The sequence below is a fragment of the Aspergillus uvarum genome (genome assembly GCF_003184745.1).
Source record: "Aspergillus uvarum CBS 121591 unplaced genomic scaffold BO82scaffold_35, whole genome shotgun sequence".
Taxonomy (NCBI): domain Eukaryota; kingdom Fungi; phylum Ascomycota; class Eurotiomycetes; order Eurotiales; family Aspergillaceae; genus Aspergillus; species Aspergillus uvarum.
Window position 1 is genome coordinate 299,190 of NW_020291332.1, and position 13,350 is coordinate 312,539.

At 51.8% G+C, this 13,350-nt stretch overlaps 3 protein-coding genes across 3 annotated transcripts; 2 read left to right on the forward strand and 1 right to left on the reverse strand.

Moving 5' to 3' along the window:
• Positions 1 to 3,092: 3,092 nt before the first annotated feature.
• BO82DRAFT_403224 (uncharacterized protein) lies at positions 3,093 to 3,653 on the forward strand (the record flags this gene model as incomplete). The annotated part of the gene is made up of 1 exon (XM_025639363.1): positions 3,093 to 3,653. The coding sequence occupies one exon, from the start codon at positions 3,093 to 3,095 to the stop codon at positions 3,651 to 3,653; it is 561 nt and encodes a 186-aa protein (XP_025490873.1).
• Positions 3,654 to 4,117: 464 nt separating this feature from the next.
• On the forward strand, positions 4,118 to 5,188 carry BO82DRAFT_286115 (Metallo-dependent phosphatase; the record flags this gene model as incomplete). The annotated part of the gene is made up of 2 exons (XM_025631530.1): positions 4,118 to 4,864; positions 4,910 to 5,188. The coding sequence occupies 2 exons, from the start codon at positions 4,118 to 4,120 to the stop codon at positions 5,186 to 5,188; spliced, it is 1,026 nt and encodes a 341-aa protein (XP_025490874.1).
• A 788-nt stretch (positions 5,189 to 5,976) lies between these two features.
• On the reverse strand, positions 5,977 to 9,782 carry hmg1 (HMG-CoA reductase). Its single transcript, XM_025629767.1, has 4 exons — positions 9,342 to 9,782; positions 8,913 to 9,278; positions 6,537 to 8,857; positions 5,977 to 6,487 (listed from the first exon to the last, which is right to left on the reverse strand). The coding sequence occupies exons 1-4, from the start codon at positions 9,681 to 9,683 to the stop codon at positions 6,148 to 6,150; spliced, it is 3,369 nt and encodes a 1,122-aa protein (XP_025490875.1). The 5' UTR covers positions 9,684 to 9,782; the 3' UTR covers positions 5,977 to 6,147.
• Between the last annotated feature and the right edge of the window lie 3,568 nt (positions 9,783 to 13,350).

Below are 13,350 nucleotides of genomic sequence, written 5' to 3' on the forward strand. Positions count from 1 at the left end.
AAGGTCGGATTAGGATCAGATTAAAGCCGGGCGAATTAAGCCACCGGGGGAAAAAGTCGCAGCCACCAGGAGGAACCTTGGAAACAGCCTCCGGGAGAAATAGTCCATGGGTGAGTGAGAAAGAAGAGTGAAATTAGCAGTAAGTTAGTTGGGTCTAGTAAGTGTTGAGCCACCGAAAGAAAGTCTAGCCGGAAGATTAATATTAATGACTGCGGCAAGCAAAAGAAGCACCAGTCCAGCCGCGGGTGTTTTTTACGAATACGGAGGATACAAAAAGGGGGTATCGTATGGTTCAGCCCACAGTCCACAGTCCACAGTGTCTGCCTAGTCCTTGAGCTTCACTTACTTCAAGTAGCAGTCCGGTCTCAATTTCGACCACTCGACGTTGTGACAGGCACAGACTCTTCTCCGACCTCTTTCTCTCTCTCTGCGCATTCCCTCCTCTGCAATGTTGAGCAGTCAGAAATGATGCGGAGAAGCTGCTCGACTGTCTCAGATTGACCCCGGATAGACCAGATAGACACCCGCCAGACTGATAAGAGCCCCCCAATCGTCTAGCCAGTCACTCTATAAGTGTGGTGCAGTTTGAGACTCATTGAGTACTCTACGGATACAGTACTTCAAACGCGGCGTCAACATACAGTGCAGAGTCGATCATGTCCAGTCACCTCCTCAACTCAACTAAAAATAAATGCTTCATCCTCCAGCTAATGTAGGTACGAAACCACGAATCCTCCGTCGTGCGTCAGGCCAGGAATCCATGATTTCCTTCTCGCCATGAATTACCATACGATGACTGGACAGACACCTTGAACTCCACTCCTCCGCCCGGAACTGATCGATCGGTGCTGAACTAACGCACACAGTGTGGCGGTGGCTGCTGCTGCTGCTGCTGCTGCACCTGCCGAACAGGCACTGCATAATTTAAGGCACATCCATCCAGCAGGTAACTTATACATTCATTCACTAACCTCCCTCTTCGCTACCAACCCCTTAGACTCTACAGTAAAAAACAAGCATTTCCTGCCCCCATCTCCCTTCTTACAATGCCATCCACCCTCTTGAGGCTGGTCTCTCTTCTCCTTTAGGGATGATCAAGTAATAAGCCCAGCACCAATGTGAAAAAACACTGGCCAGCCCCCAATATGCGCTTCACTCCAAGAGTCCAAGCCTTAAAGGGGGAGCCTGGAGGCAGCCTAGGAACCATATTTACACCCGCTCTCCACCCGCTCATCCGCCCATCTGGTCGAGAACTTTCGCTGGCTAAGTTAGTTCAGGAGGTCAGACTCCGACTAAGTTTGTTGTTCGTTGTTGCGTTGGCCTGCTTGCCTGCCTGCATGCCGAGATTGCGAGTCCCACGTTCGAATTCGTTTGGGGTCCAGAACCAACCAATGCCCCCCCTTCAGAGCTTGGATCGGCTTACCTACTGTAGGTCTGTGTTTTTTTTTCGTTTTTTTTCGTTCTGGTATTTGTGGTCGTGTGGGTAAGGATGGCAAGCCTTGTTCATGCGACGAAGCAAAAAAGAAAGAAGCCAGAGAAAGTACTGGTACTCTCTGGCCCTTAGGTTTGAGCTATTGCTTGGGATCTTGGGTTGCGATTGGTGTGCTGTTTTCTGAGTCACTTATTGCTCACTAAGTCAAGGTAGCCTTGGAGCTTTCTACTTACTTTCTTTCTTTCTTTCTTTCACCCCCCTCCAAGCTTCGGGCGTAGGCAGCATCTCAGGGGCCGGCAATCCGTAGCGTGGAGATTCCATGGCCATGGCATAAGGGCTAGAAGGTTCTACCTCCGACGAACTTCCATATAGTCTAATTGGCTTCAGCAGTGGTACTGTCAACGGTAGGCAACAAAGAAGCACATACTCATTTCCTTGGACTCAATATCTATATCCATTGCCCTTGATTCATCCAAGATTGTCTCAATCCGTCTTCAGCAGTCGGCTCCCCCTCCATGGGTTTCACAGAAGCCAAACAAGCATGAACCGGTTCCAAACCTACTCAAGGGACACGGCTCCGCGAGTGGTCCAATGAATTCAACTTTTCATATATACAATCGGGAGATTATGAATAAAAGTAAGCGTCCCGTGAGCTGGGGAAAGTGTAAAAGCCCAGCAAATGAAGAACGCTGTGCAGCGTACAGTACACAACTTTGGACATTGACCTCCGTTGGCCGTGGCTGTTGTTAAGAAGGAACAAGGACCATGTTTCTACTGCTGAGTACCAATGTCGCCAGCCCATACGTCAACCAGTTCTATGAGCTGTAACTTGGTATCTTATATGAGCCTGTATGTGACTTCAGTTGATTGAAACATAGTCGTCCTCAACCGGCGACGGAAGTAATCAATTTTTCTACGCTTTAGTCAAATCCTGTACAATATGACATCGGTTCTCTATGGGTTTTGTATACCATCTTAAATTGATTCCATGGAGACTTATTCTTGGTAGAAGAATCATAGTCAGTTAATATGCAGAGCAAGTTCCAAGGGTAATCGTGGTCGCTAAAATCTTCTAATCAGGGATGTATTCTTCCATCTGGAGCAATCCTCAATCCTACTTTGAATATACTCCACATACCTGTCTTCTAGCGTGCCCTACATCATAGGTATAGGACTATGTGACTGGATTTCCAGTACACAAGACATACAAAGCAGCTTTATACGCTGTTCTCTGCTTCTCCCTTCATCATGGCTCGTATCCTAATGAAGCTTCCTAGGTAGCTTTGATTGAGTGGGAAATGGCAGTCTGCTCTCGAGGTAGGAGCAACTAGAATTTGATGCATTCCCAGGGTCTTCGCATACAGAAACAGTGCAGCCAAAATCAGCACGGAGGAAAGAGCAGTGGACAAGACAGTGCTTGAGGAAGGCGTCTACAACCGTTCATCAAAACAACCTCGCCTTCTGTAGCGTAACTGTAAGTCTGCTAGAATCAACCACATCATATGAGAATATCATATACCATTGTATGATATATCAACACGCTCACTCTTCTCGACCGATCGAGTCCGCCCCAGACCCTCCCCAGCCTCGCTCACAGTATACTCCAGTGAGTTCACTGGGCTTCTGCGATCGCTGGGTGATAAGAGCTCGAGATAGGAAGATGGTCTGGGTTAACTCTTTCCGCCAAATCCGCAGAGTCCCTGGTCTACTACTCTTGTCTCTTACCGCCGAAGCATGCCGAAGTCCAGCCCCATCACTGCACCCACCACTGCACCCACCACTGCGTGAAGCACTCATCGAGTGCTTCCGCGCCACCACCCGCCTAGTCCGACCCGAACTGCGCCGTCAGCTCATCCTAGTTGACGGTGCGGCCAGCATTGCCCACTCCTCGGTGCTTTTCACCGAGGACGTGGATGTTGCGGCCCCTCCCGATGTCCTCACGGGCATTGGGGAGCGTGTGACGGCCGGCGCCCTGAACTTCTCTCTCGATCCCGACGGCAAGATCTCGTTCGATGCCAGCCAAGGATTCCAAGTACGTATCGACCTCATCGAACACGGAAAGGATATCATCGAACGGATCCACGTGGCCGAGCCCTTCTACGAGGGGTCGGCTGCGTCCATGTCGGACTTGTTGGTGTTCAGGGCCGTGACGGTGGTGGATCGTGGAGTGATGGTGAAGCTGCTGACTTTCGATGGCTGCTGTCGGAGGTGGCAAGAGTAGGGCAAGTTCTGCCAGGGCTCACAAGCGAACAGCTGGAGTATGTGAGCGAGGCGGGGAGGTCGTGTCTGGGGGAGCTCGATCGGTTGTTGTTGTTCGCTATCCTTAGCGAACATGATGCTCGTCGGTTTACGGGGGAGGGGACGGCGGGATCTTTCTCTCCTTTGTACCCATTATTATCATAGAATATTCTTCTAGAAGTATTGTATATAGTATTGATAGACATATCAGTTGGATCATCATCATGACTGACTGCCCACGCATCCCCCGTAGTGCGTAATTGTGGTATAGGGTTGGAATACAGATCCGTGGATTGCAACATGATTAGGGCATACTTCCCTTTTGTGACTCAAGACTTTTCCTTCACATCCTGTTCTAGCGTTCTTCATCTTCCGTCTTCTTCCTCTTGTCTTCTATGGATCTATTTCTCGAATGCTCAAGCACAAGAACTATCCTTCACGCCCAACATGGAAACCTCCATCCCATCCACTATCAAAACCCGCTTCCTCATCCTCTCCGATACCCACGGCCACGAGCTCCCCGACGAGTGCTACCAGCACCACGCCGACGTAGTGATCCACTGCGGCGACCTGACCGACTGCTCGTATCTGACCGAGTTCCAAACCACGATCCAGCTCCTCCAGGAACTCCACGCGCCCCTCAAGCTGGTCATCCCCGGCAACCACGACTTCACCCTGGACACCGCGACCTTCCAGCAAAAAGTCCAGACCAGCGGCCTCGACAGCAACGAACAGGACCGCCGCCTCGTGCGGCAAGTCTACGGAGACTACGAGGAAGTCCGAACCAGACTCTTCACCGACGACCTCCAGCAACGCAGCGGAATTACCCTGCTCGACGAGGGCATCCACGTCTTCACCCTGGCCAACGGCGCGCGGCTCACCGTCTACGCCAGCCCGTACACTCCCTCGTTCGGCGGCGACTGGGGCTTCCAGTACCACCCGGCCACGGGCCATGATTTTCACCTGGACAGCAGCAGCAGCAGCAGCGGCAATCAGATCGACGTGGTCATCACTCACGGCCCACCGCGCGGCATCATGGATTATACCACCAGTCGGGATACGCATTCGGGGCGCGGCCGGCGCGCCGGCTGCCCCGGTCTGTTCGCGGCCATCGCCCGCGCCAGACCCCGGGTGCACTGCTTCGGCCACATCCATGAAGGGTGGGGGGCGATGATCGCGCACTGGCGGCGAGAAGTTCACTGTCGCGAGACTCCTCGAGATCAGGAGCAGGAGCAGGAGGGTACCCCGCGAAACGAGCCATCGCACTTCACGGCCATCGACCACGGCCGATCGACCATCCTCGGTAAGCGGGCGCGGCTGGAGCAACATCCGGGGACGATGGCCCCCCCAGCCCCGGCAGTCATGGAAACAAGCCATTGCGCGGGGGACCCGATCCCGTTGAACCCCGGGGAGCAGACCTTGTTCGTGAATGCCGCGGTGGAAGGCTGCAGCGAGGATCTTCCAACGCACCCGTTATGGCAGATCGATATTGAGCTGACGCGCGCGGCTGCCTCTTGAGAAAAGCAGAAACAGAAGCAGAAGCAGCAGAAAGAAAGAAAGAAAGAAAGAAAGAAAGAAAAACGCCTTCCGGAAACATAACCCATCCAATCCCTCGTCAGCATGTGCAGCAAGGGCCCCCGTTTCGTGGCCTCTTCAGTTCATCTTGCCTACGTGCTTTGAGGCAAGAGCCCTCCGTCAGCTGGTTCAAGTAGGCTCTTTCTATGCCTCTTCAACAGGACCTTGTTAAGAGGTGGCGGGTCGGACTGGCTATTCTGCCTTAGGGAAGCGGTGCAGGGCAAACTAGGAGGACAGTTCATAGGTTTCTTCTCGTGGAACCCAGCTTCGAACGCTTCCCAAAGTACCGGTGTCCATTCAATGAAGAATGCGTTGTATCTAGGATAGTGGCAGGTCAGTAGAAGCTTCTACTTGTGCGCGCCTTTAATCATCCTCTACGTTGACAGGTGCGACTGACGGCTATAAACATGCCGGTAATGAAACTTGGTGATAACAGACATGCATTGGACCTCCCCAATGATGTGCGTAGGAAAAAAACAGGCGACATTCCAGGTCATCATATTGTAACTACAGTCAGGTAGCTGTATAGGTTGTGCAATACATGCGAACGAATTCATCATTCGCTTTTCTTCTTCTCCGTCTATCAACAGCCCTGTCTTCACAACCAGGTAAACTCCTCCCCTCAATTAGAAAGTACCGACATGAAATGTGCAGAATGCCCCGGATAAACTACCAGTGCGTATGCAGGAAGTAAATGTACAGTCGTAAAAAAGCCCGTCGGCGGAATGGGGAAATGGCCAGAATTATCCCAACTAAATCATGGGCCAGATAGCCAGAACGGTGTCGTATGCAGAAGAAGACGGGCGAGCAGGTGTCTCCGAGGAGCGCGGGAGGGAAGATTCTGCTCGGTGGCAGGAGGATTGGGGGACATGCATTCATAAGGCAACCGAGCGCATCGGACTTCACTTCGACGAGGTCATAGTGAGGCCTCGGGTAGCACCAACGGCAGCAGAAACAGGGGTGGCCGAGCGGGTCGGGGCAGCGCTACGGTTGTGCGCCATGTGCGCCCGGACAAGGTGGCCGGCAGCCAGGGCAGAGCACAAGCTCAGCTCACCGGCAAGCACAGCCGCGCCGACAATGCGCGCCAGCTGGCGGGCGTTGTCGCCGGGGTTGGTCGGGTGGGAGCCACGCACGCCGAGGAGATCAAGCATGGCGGACTGTCCCTCGAGGATTGTGCCACCACCAATAGTTCCGACTTCGATGGAAGGCATCGACACAGCGATCTGAAGGTCGCCGTTGTAACTATCAACGATTAGCATCATATGTTAAGATTTTGAGGGTGTCGACTCACTTTCTCATGGTAGTGATACAGCTGCTGCTTTCCACGTTCTGGGCAGGATCTTGACCGGTAGCAAGGAAAATCGCAGTAACAATATTGGATGCGTGGGCGTTGAAGCCGCCAATACTTCCAGCCATGGCACTTCCGATCAAGTTCTTGCTGGTGTTCAGCTCAACGAGGGCATTGACATCACTCTTCAACACACTTCGGACAACATCGCCAGGAATGATAGCCTCAGCCACGATAGATTTTCCACGGCCGTCGATCCAGTTAATAGCAGCCGCCTTCTTGTCCGTACAGAAGTTACCCGAAACAGAGATCGTAGCCATGTCGTCAAAGCCGCACTCAGTAGCCATGACGCTGAGTGCCTTCTCGACACCCTTCGAGATCATATTCATGCCCATGGCATCACCTGTCGTCGTCTTGAACCGGATGTACAGATAAGTACCAGCAAGAGCAGTCTTTATGTGCTGCAGTCTAGCGAAGCGGCTGGTGGAGTTGAATGCAGCAGTCATAACGCGCTGGCCTTCCTCTGAATCCAGCCAGACCTTGGCGGCTGCGGCTCGTGCAAGGGTAGGGAAACCGACACAAGGACCACGGGTCATACCGTCACCAGTCAGTACAGTCACCGCACCACCACCAGCGTTGATAGCCTTAGCACCTCGACTGGTACTAGCTACCAAGACACCTTCGGTGGTCGCCATAGGAATGAAATAGTTTTGACCGTCAATGAGCATAGGGCCAGCAACACCGAGGGGCAGAGGCAGATAACCGATGACGTTCTCGCAACAGGCTCCATGAACCAGAGTGTAGTTGTAATCCTTGTAGGGGAGCTTGGAGGTCTCCAAGGAGCCACTAAACTCAGAGGTGGTAGCAGTCCTGGCCACGACGGATCGACGGATTTTCACCGCGCGAGTGAAAGCGTCGCGGCGACTCATAAGATCTTCATTTTCCATGGTCTTCTCCAGAGCGTAACCGGGAATCTTGCCCTTCAAGGAAAGGTCCACGAGCTCCTCATCCGATAGGAAGGCAGCTCTCTTCTCCTTCAGGAAAAGCTCGCATTCTGCAGCGCTCCTCGTGGGACCATCCTGGTTGTTCAGGTCGATCTTAGGGTATACCTTGGGCTTCGGGGCTTCCATCTTGGGTGCAGCTTCGGGCTCCTTGATGCTCCATCTGGCCGCGTTGAAGAGATAGCCATTCAGAATGATGCTCAAAGTGAGGGCAGCGATGATCCACTTGCTAATAACGGGGTCCTCAATGCTCTTCAAAAGGCTTTCGATCACGCGCCCACCAACAGCATCGAGGAACTGGTCGGTGTACTCAATCTCGAATCCTGCGCTCTCTCCTAGCGCAGCATAGTGGACAGAGGGATACTCCAATTTGTACTTGATGGGAGGGATAACTGTCACGATAGTCTCCTGCATCTGGCTCTTGGCGGCAACATAGACGGAGTCAAGGCCATTCTCGGCGACCTTGAATGGGTCAATGGGGGTAGGAGCGAGAACATTGGAAACGCGCGACAGAAGGGGAATGCTAGTAGAATCCCGGAAAGGGATAGCCGTCAGGTTCACCACATTGATCAAGATGAAACCGCCAACCATCAGAATCTTGAAGAGACGGACGTTGCTGGACTTGAACTTCTTGCCAAAGATGCTGGTCTCGCTGTTGCCATTGTACTCCGATCCAGCTCTCGGCCAGTCATTGTTGGAAGCCACGTTCTCGGCAACACGCTGAGTGATCCCATCTTCCTCGAGAGCCTTGCGGAGCGCAACATGGCGTCTAATACGGGTGATCTCAAGCTTGATGCAGAGAATCGTAGTGTAGAAGGTGAACAACAAGAGGCAGTCGAAAAACAGGATCCAAGCAGCAAGGAAGCAGAACTGCCTCAGGCCACCCTGGACGCCAGAAGCTGCACCAGCAGCAAGAATGGCAATTTCAATGCAATAATCGCGAACAATTTCGCAGCCCTGCTCTTTGATGGCAGTCTGGATAGAGTCCTGGATGGATCTGGGGTTGTTGCCAGCCCGGGCACCCTGCTTCCTATCCACGGAAGCGCTCAGGACAGCTCGGGTAAGGATGATCGACTTCTCGAATCCAATGGTCACCACAAGGAATGGAAGGCCCTCAGACAGCAAGAGCATGTTAATAGGCACTCCAAGCTTTGTTGTTACCAAAAGTCCGAACAAGAAGGCAAAAGCACCAGAGAAAAGCACAGTGGTAGCCAACCAAAAATTCGATCCCAGACGGCGCATGGAGAAGAAAAGGGAAACAAAGCTAAGGTGCATGGAGAGGTAACCCAGGGTCATAATGACGATGTCAATGGTCTCAGCGTGCTACAAACAATTAGCGAACAAGTCATTGAGCTGGTTGCATTTCGTGAGGAGATACCTTGATCAGATCAACGAATGAGTTCCAAGCGTCTGCGAACCACAGCTTGAGCGCTCCAGTCGAGCCATAAGCCGGGCCACGGGCTGCCCTCATGATCCATTTCTTCTGTTCTCCTTCTTCCGCACCAGCTGAGGGTTCGGGGATCTCTTGCACGGCCTTCAGGAAATCGGAGACCTGCTCGAAAGGAAGAGCAAACACGAGAGAAGAATCATGGGAGAAAGGCGAGAACAGGTTGGGTGTATGGGGAACCCGCTGGGCAGATGCGTTCGCAGGAATTGGGACCTCGTCGACCAGAGGGGCAGTCGATACCGACTTAGAGACCGAGTCGGGGAAGATAAATGTAGCCAGTGCCATGTGCTGAGCGGACTATCAGATCGAAAGGATCAGTGCATGAACAGACACAGATAGGTCGATCAGGCAGATACTCACCTCAGAGTCTTCGAGGGTCGGAGCATCCTCAACTTGCCACTTCCACGAGGTACTCTCTCCCAGGCGCAAATTCCTACTGCCTCTGAGAAGAGTGTCCACATCGACCTGGCCGGGTACATTGCGCGGGTTCTTGAACGAGTCGAAAAGACTTCCCTCAAGCAGACCGACATAGGTTGTGCTGGCCAGAAGGGCAATTACCACGATCGTGTGAATTGGGTGAAGGCAGGCACGGCGGGAGATAAACTGCAGACCGCTGGTGACTTGACGCTTGAGCCATCCGGGCTGAGCATCGCGATCCTCCTCTGTCGTACGCGACTTGCGAGGGATCAAGGTCGAAGCCATGATTGCTTATGATAGTTCGACAATTGAGTCGAAAGGAGCGGTGTGGACCGGGTGTTAAAGGAGACGGTAGTCGGGAGGGCGATGGTCCACGCGTTGAGAATCCGCCAAAAGAGTGCTCCCGAACGTATCGCACTAATTCACGCGAACAATGGCCTAAATTTTTAGATCTGAACGAACACCTCCCCAAAGGTCAATGGCATGGGATTGAGGAGCGAAAGTGGTCGTTGCTTATCGGGTCTAAACAGAAAAAAAAGGAATGCGATGAGCTTTGCGATCGGTGGGGGGGCAAGTAAGGGCGGACGAGGGGATCGGGGTGGCTTTACCTGACAGCAAAACGTCCAAAGTCCAACCTCTGTGTTGAACTGGAATCAAGATCCCAAGCAACTGGATTCTTGAGGTTTTTTTACCCCTTCTGGGTCTTCCTGACTCGATCACGGGCCCCTGAAAGAAGTAAGGGTGGAAGTACTCCCACTAGGCAGCCACAGAGGCGGTGGGATTAAGTAAATCCGCGAGTTTCGCCGCTGAACCAAGCCACAGGTTCGGCCAACAAAGACAGCCAATGGATGGCACTGCGGGAATACGGACCGCAGCAGTGCCAAGGTGGCTCAAAAGTACACCGGTCGCGTTGGGATACAACCGACAATTCACTTATCGGGCTACTACCACAAGATCAATGGATCTGGGAGTAGGTGATATAGTGAATATCAAAGGTGTAAAAGGAGAGGAAGAGGAAGAGTGAAAGAGAAATGAGCGGAAAGAAGTGAGAAGTGAGGAAGGGGAGAGAGAGCGGAGGGGGGGGGGCAACCCAGAATAAAGAAGAATTGGGAACAATAGCGACTACCGGGACAAGTTCCAATGGAGATACCCCAATAAGGACTAGTACGAATTGATAGTGGTTTTTCTGGTTTCCCTATTTTCCACTTTCCCTTTTTTTTTTTTTCTTTACGAAAGTAACTCCATGCTAAACTCACTTCTAGTCTAGTCGGTGGTCACATACTCCGCTTATCGGGAGGAAGCCGCAACAATCAATCATCCCAACGTGGAGGATGCACAAATGATGCCAGCTGCAAGTCTGCAAGTACTGCAAGTAGGGTTGGTCAGCGTTGTTCTGAGATCAGCATTTACAGATTCTGCAGCCGCTTGCAGACTAACCTTGCATGTTCAATGTTGGATGGTGTGTCTGCAGTGTGCATTACATTAGTAGTATGTGTGAGCAAGCCTTTGCCCAATCTCACCGAAGGAACCGAATGCTTCCAAACCTTAGCGATCAGAAAACAGTCGACGGCTGGAGTATTATCCCTACCTTACAGCCACTATTTTTTTTTCTTTCCTTCAAGGTCAAGAAAACCCGAGCCCGAAGGAAAGGGTATCCATGTGGCCAGCTCCGTTAGACGGGTATAGCCCATCATTGGATCTCTGCTCAGCCCTGAGAGCCACTTCTCTACTGGTCGGCAGACCAAACGAGGCACTCAGCACTCGTAGTAAGACGGCATTAATCTCTTGTGGAATCCAAACACTTAGTTTAGCCAAGCAGCGACATACGGGCCCAACAGCGACCCGCATGTCAGGCCAACCTCTTTCAAGATTTCGGCTTTCCTGCACTCTGCCGCCGTTGGTCAAGCGGTCGGAATGTAGGAGATTGGGGAAGAGCTTTTGGTGTCCGAGTGAAGCTGAACACCTCGAAACACATCGGTACCACAAACGTCATCAGAGACAGATTCCACGTCCTACGAGGGATACGGATTGTGGTACTGGTTGGTGATACCTACTAACCATGGACCAGTTGGTCTGATCATGATGACTTCAAGAAGTTCAGCAGCAAAGCACCCTGGCCACCACCATCACCAGATCATCTCTCCGATTATCCATGCCAGCGTGAAACACCGCATGCATTCATTCTCCTGGTCTTGTTGGTCGTAATGGTGGCAAGGGCAATCCTGGTCCGGCAGAGAGCAATCACACACACACACACACACACAAGCAGTCCAGTCTAGTCGTAAAAATATTATTCAATGCGTTAGGTAATTTCAAGGTCCCTTCCCTCCATCCCCATCCGCCCTTCTGGTGGTTTGGTCAATTGGCATCCCGCTCTGGAAAGCTGTAGTAGAACTAACCCCTCCATCTGATAAAAAAAAACCCCCAAGACTGCATCCGTAGCCCGATATTCCCTCATTCTGCCGGGGTGGGGATAGAATGGTGGAAACCGGGACCGTCGATGGCCACTGAAGGGCTGCGATTCATCGGAGATAACACAGCCTACCCACCCTTTTTTCATCTAATCAATCTCTTCATCTCTCTGGCGAAGAGGGGGGAAGGATTCCCCATCTTGTCTCACATACGGTTCCTTTGGGTTTAGGCCTGGTTTAAATTTCTTTGTACGCTTCGGTGAAATCGTGGCAGAAAGGAAGAAAATGTTCTGTCAAAAACTTTGTTGTATACTGACTGTCAGAACATATTGCAAACCCGAGCAAGGTTGTTCTCCCCTCTCTCAGGCAACAGAGAAAAAAAAAAAGAAAACAAAAACTCCCCCGGTAGATAGTCCGGAAATCGGCAGGGAAAAAAACCAGTACAGCTGCGGGTCTGGCACTCTTGACACGTAACGAGCTTGGACCCGGATGAGATCATGGAACAAGTCGCTACTGTTTAACCTTCTCAAGCAGTAACTTACGGTGATTTGAGTTGTTGACCTAATGTCATGAACATGAGTAACTTTCATGTTGCTCTCGCAATGCTGGATGCACGGTGGTTGTGTGCTCGGGGGTCGGGTTTTCCCTGAGAACCGATAATCAATTGAAGGGTACTCAGTACCTTAGTTGGGCGATGGAACCACGGCGACGCTGCGAATTTGTTTGATCCAAAGACGAGACGAAGGTGGAGTGGGGGGGGGAAGGCTCTCTTCAATGCCAAGGAAGAACCTCGTGAGGTCGGTGAGTTGGTGACTTGCTCGACCCGAGTATCTCAGCCCCTTGGCCAGACAGGTAGAATTACCAGAAGTCTATCAATGAGTTGTGTCATGTCCAATAGGTACAAATCTGTGTGTAGGGAATGCTTAAGTGCACTTTTAAAGGTATAAATTAGGTAGTCAACTAGGTACTTACCGTAGAGCATTGGGCGGGCGGGAGGATCTAGAAGGGGTTTGTTGTCAGTTTCATGCATGAGCCGCAGTGCTGCAAACCCTTTTATTCGCATCTTGGACTTCACAGTCATAGATAGGATTTTCAGTCCTCATAGGAAGTATTCTTCAGCGAGACTAATCAGGCTCCATGCACATAGCTAAGAGAACCTCTCAGTCATGCACGGATAAGTTTCTGCTTTTCAGATCTTCTGTCCCAGCCGTCCTAGAATCTGCTAGGGTTGGCAAGGGCGGGACGCGGGCATGTTTCAACACTCCCTCCTCAGGCGCCTAAAACATCAACATGCAACGCCTGGCTGGGTGAATGTCTGCCCGGCTGGTTGCTGAACACCAATGCGCGCCAAAGCCACGCTTCCAGCAAGCTAGATAGCTCCTCATAGATTGGGGGGCACATCGCTAAGCTACCCAAAATAACTAACCCTAGCTGCTTGAGTGCAGGGAATAGGGCAGGATCAAAGATCAAAGGACTGCGTCGTCTGCATCTCTGCAACAACAGGTTCATCCGTGAGGGCGAATAAGTGCCTGTCAGGAGAT

Coding starts and splice junctions, on each gene's coding strand:
- hmg1 (XM_025629767.1), bottom strand. CDS start 9,683: ATGGCTTCGACCTTGATCCCTCGCAAGTCGCGTACGACAGAGGAGGAT. Junction 8,858..8,912: donor CATTCGTTGATCTGATCAAG/GTATCTCCTCAC, acceptor AATTGTTTGTAG/CACGCTGAGACCATTGACAT. Junction 6,488..6,536: donor TGTATCACTACCATGAGAAA/GTGAGTCGACAC, acceptor AATCGTTGATAG/TTACAACGGCGACCTTCAGA.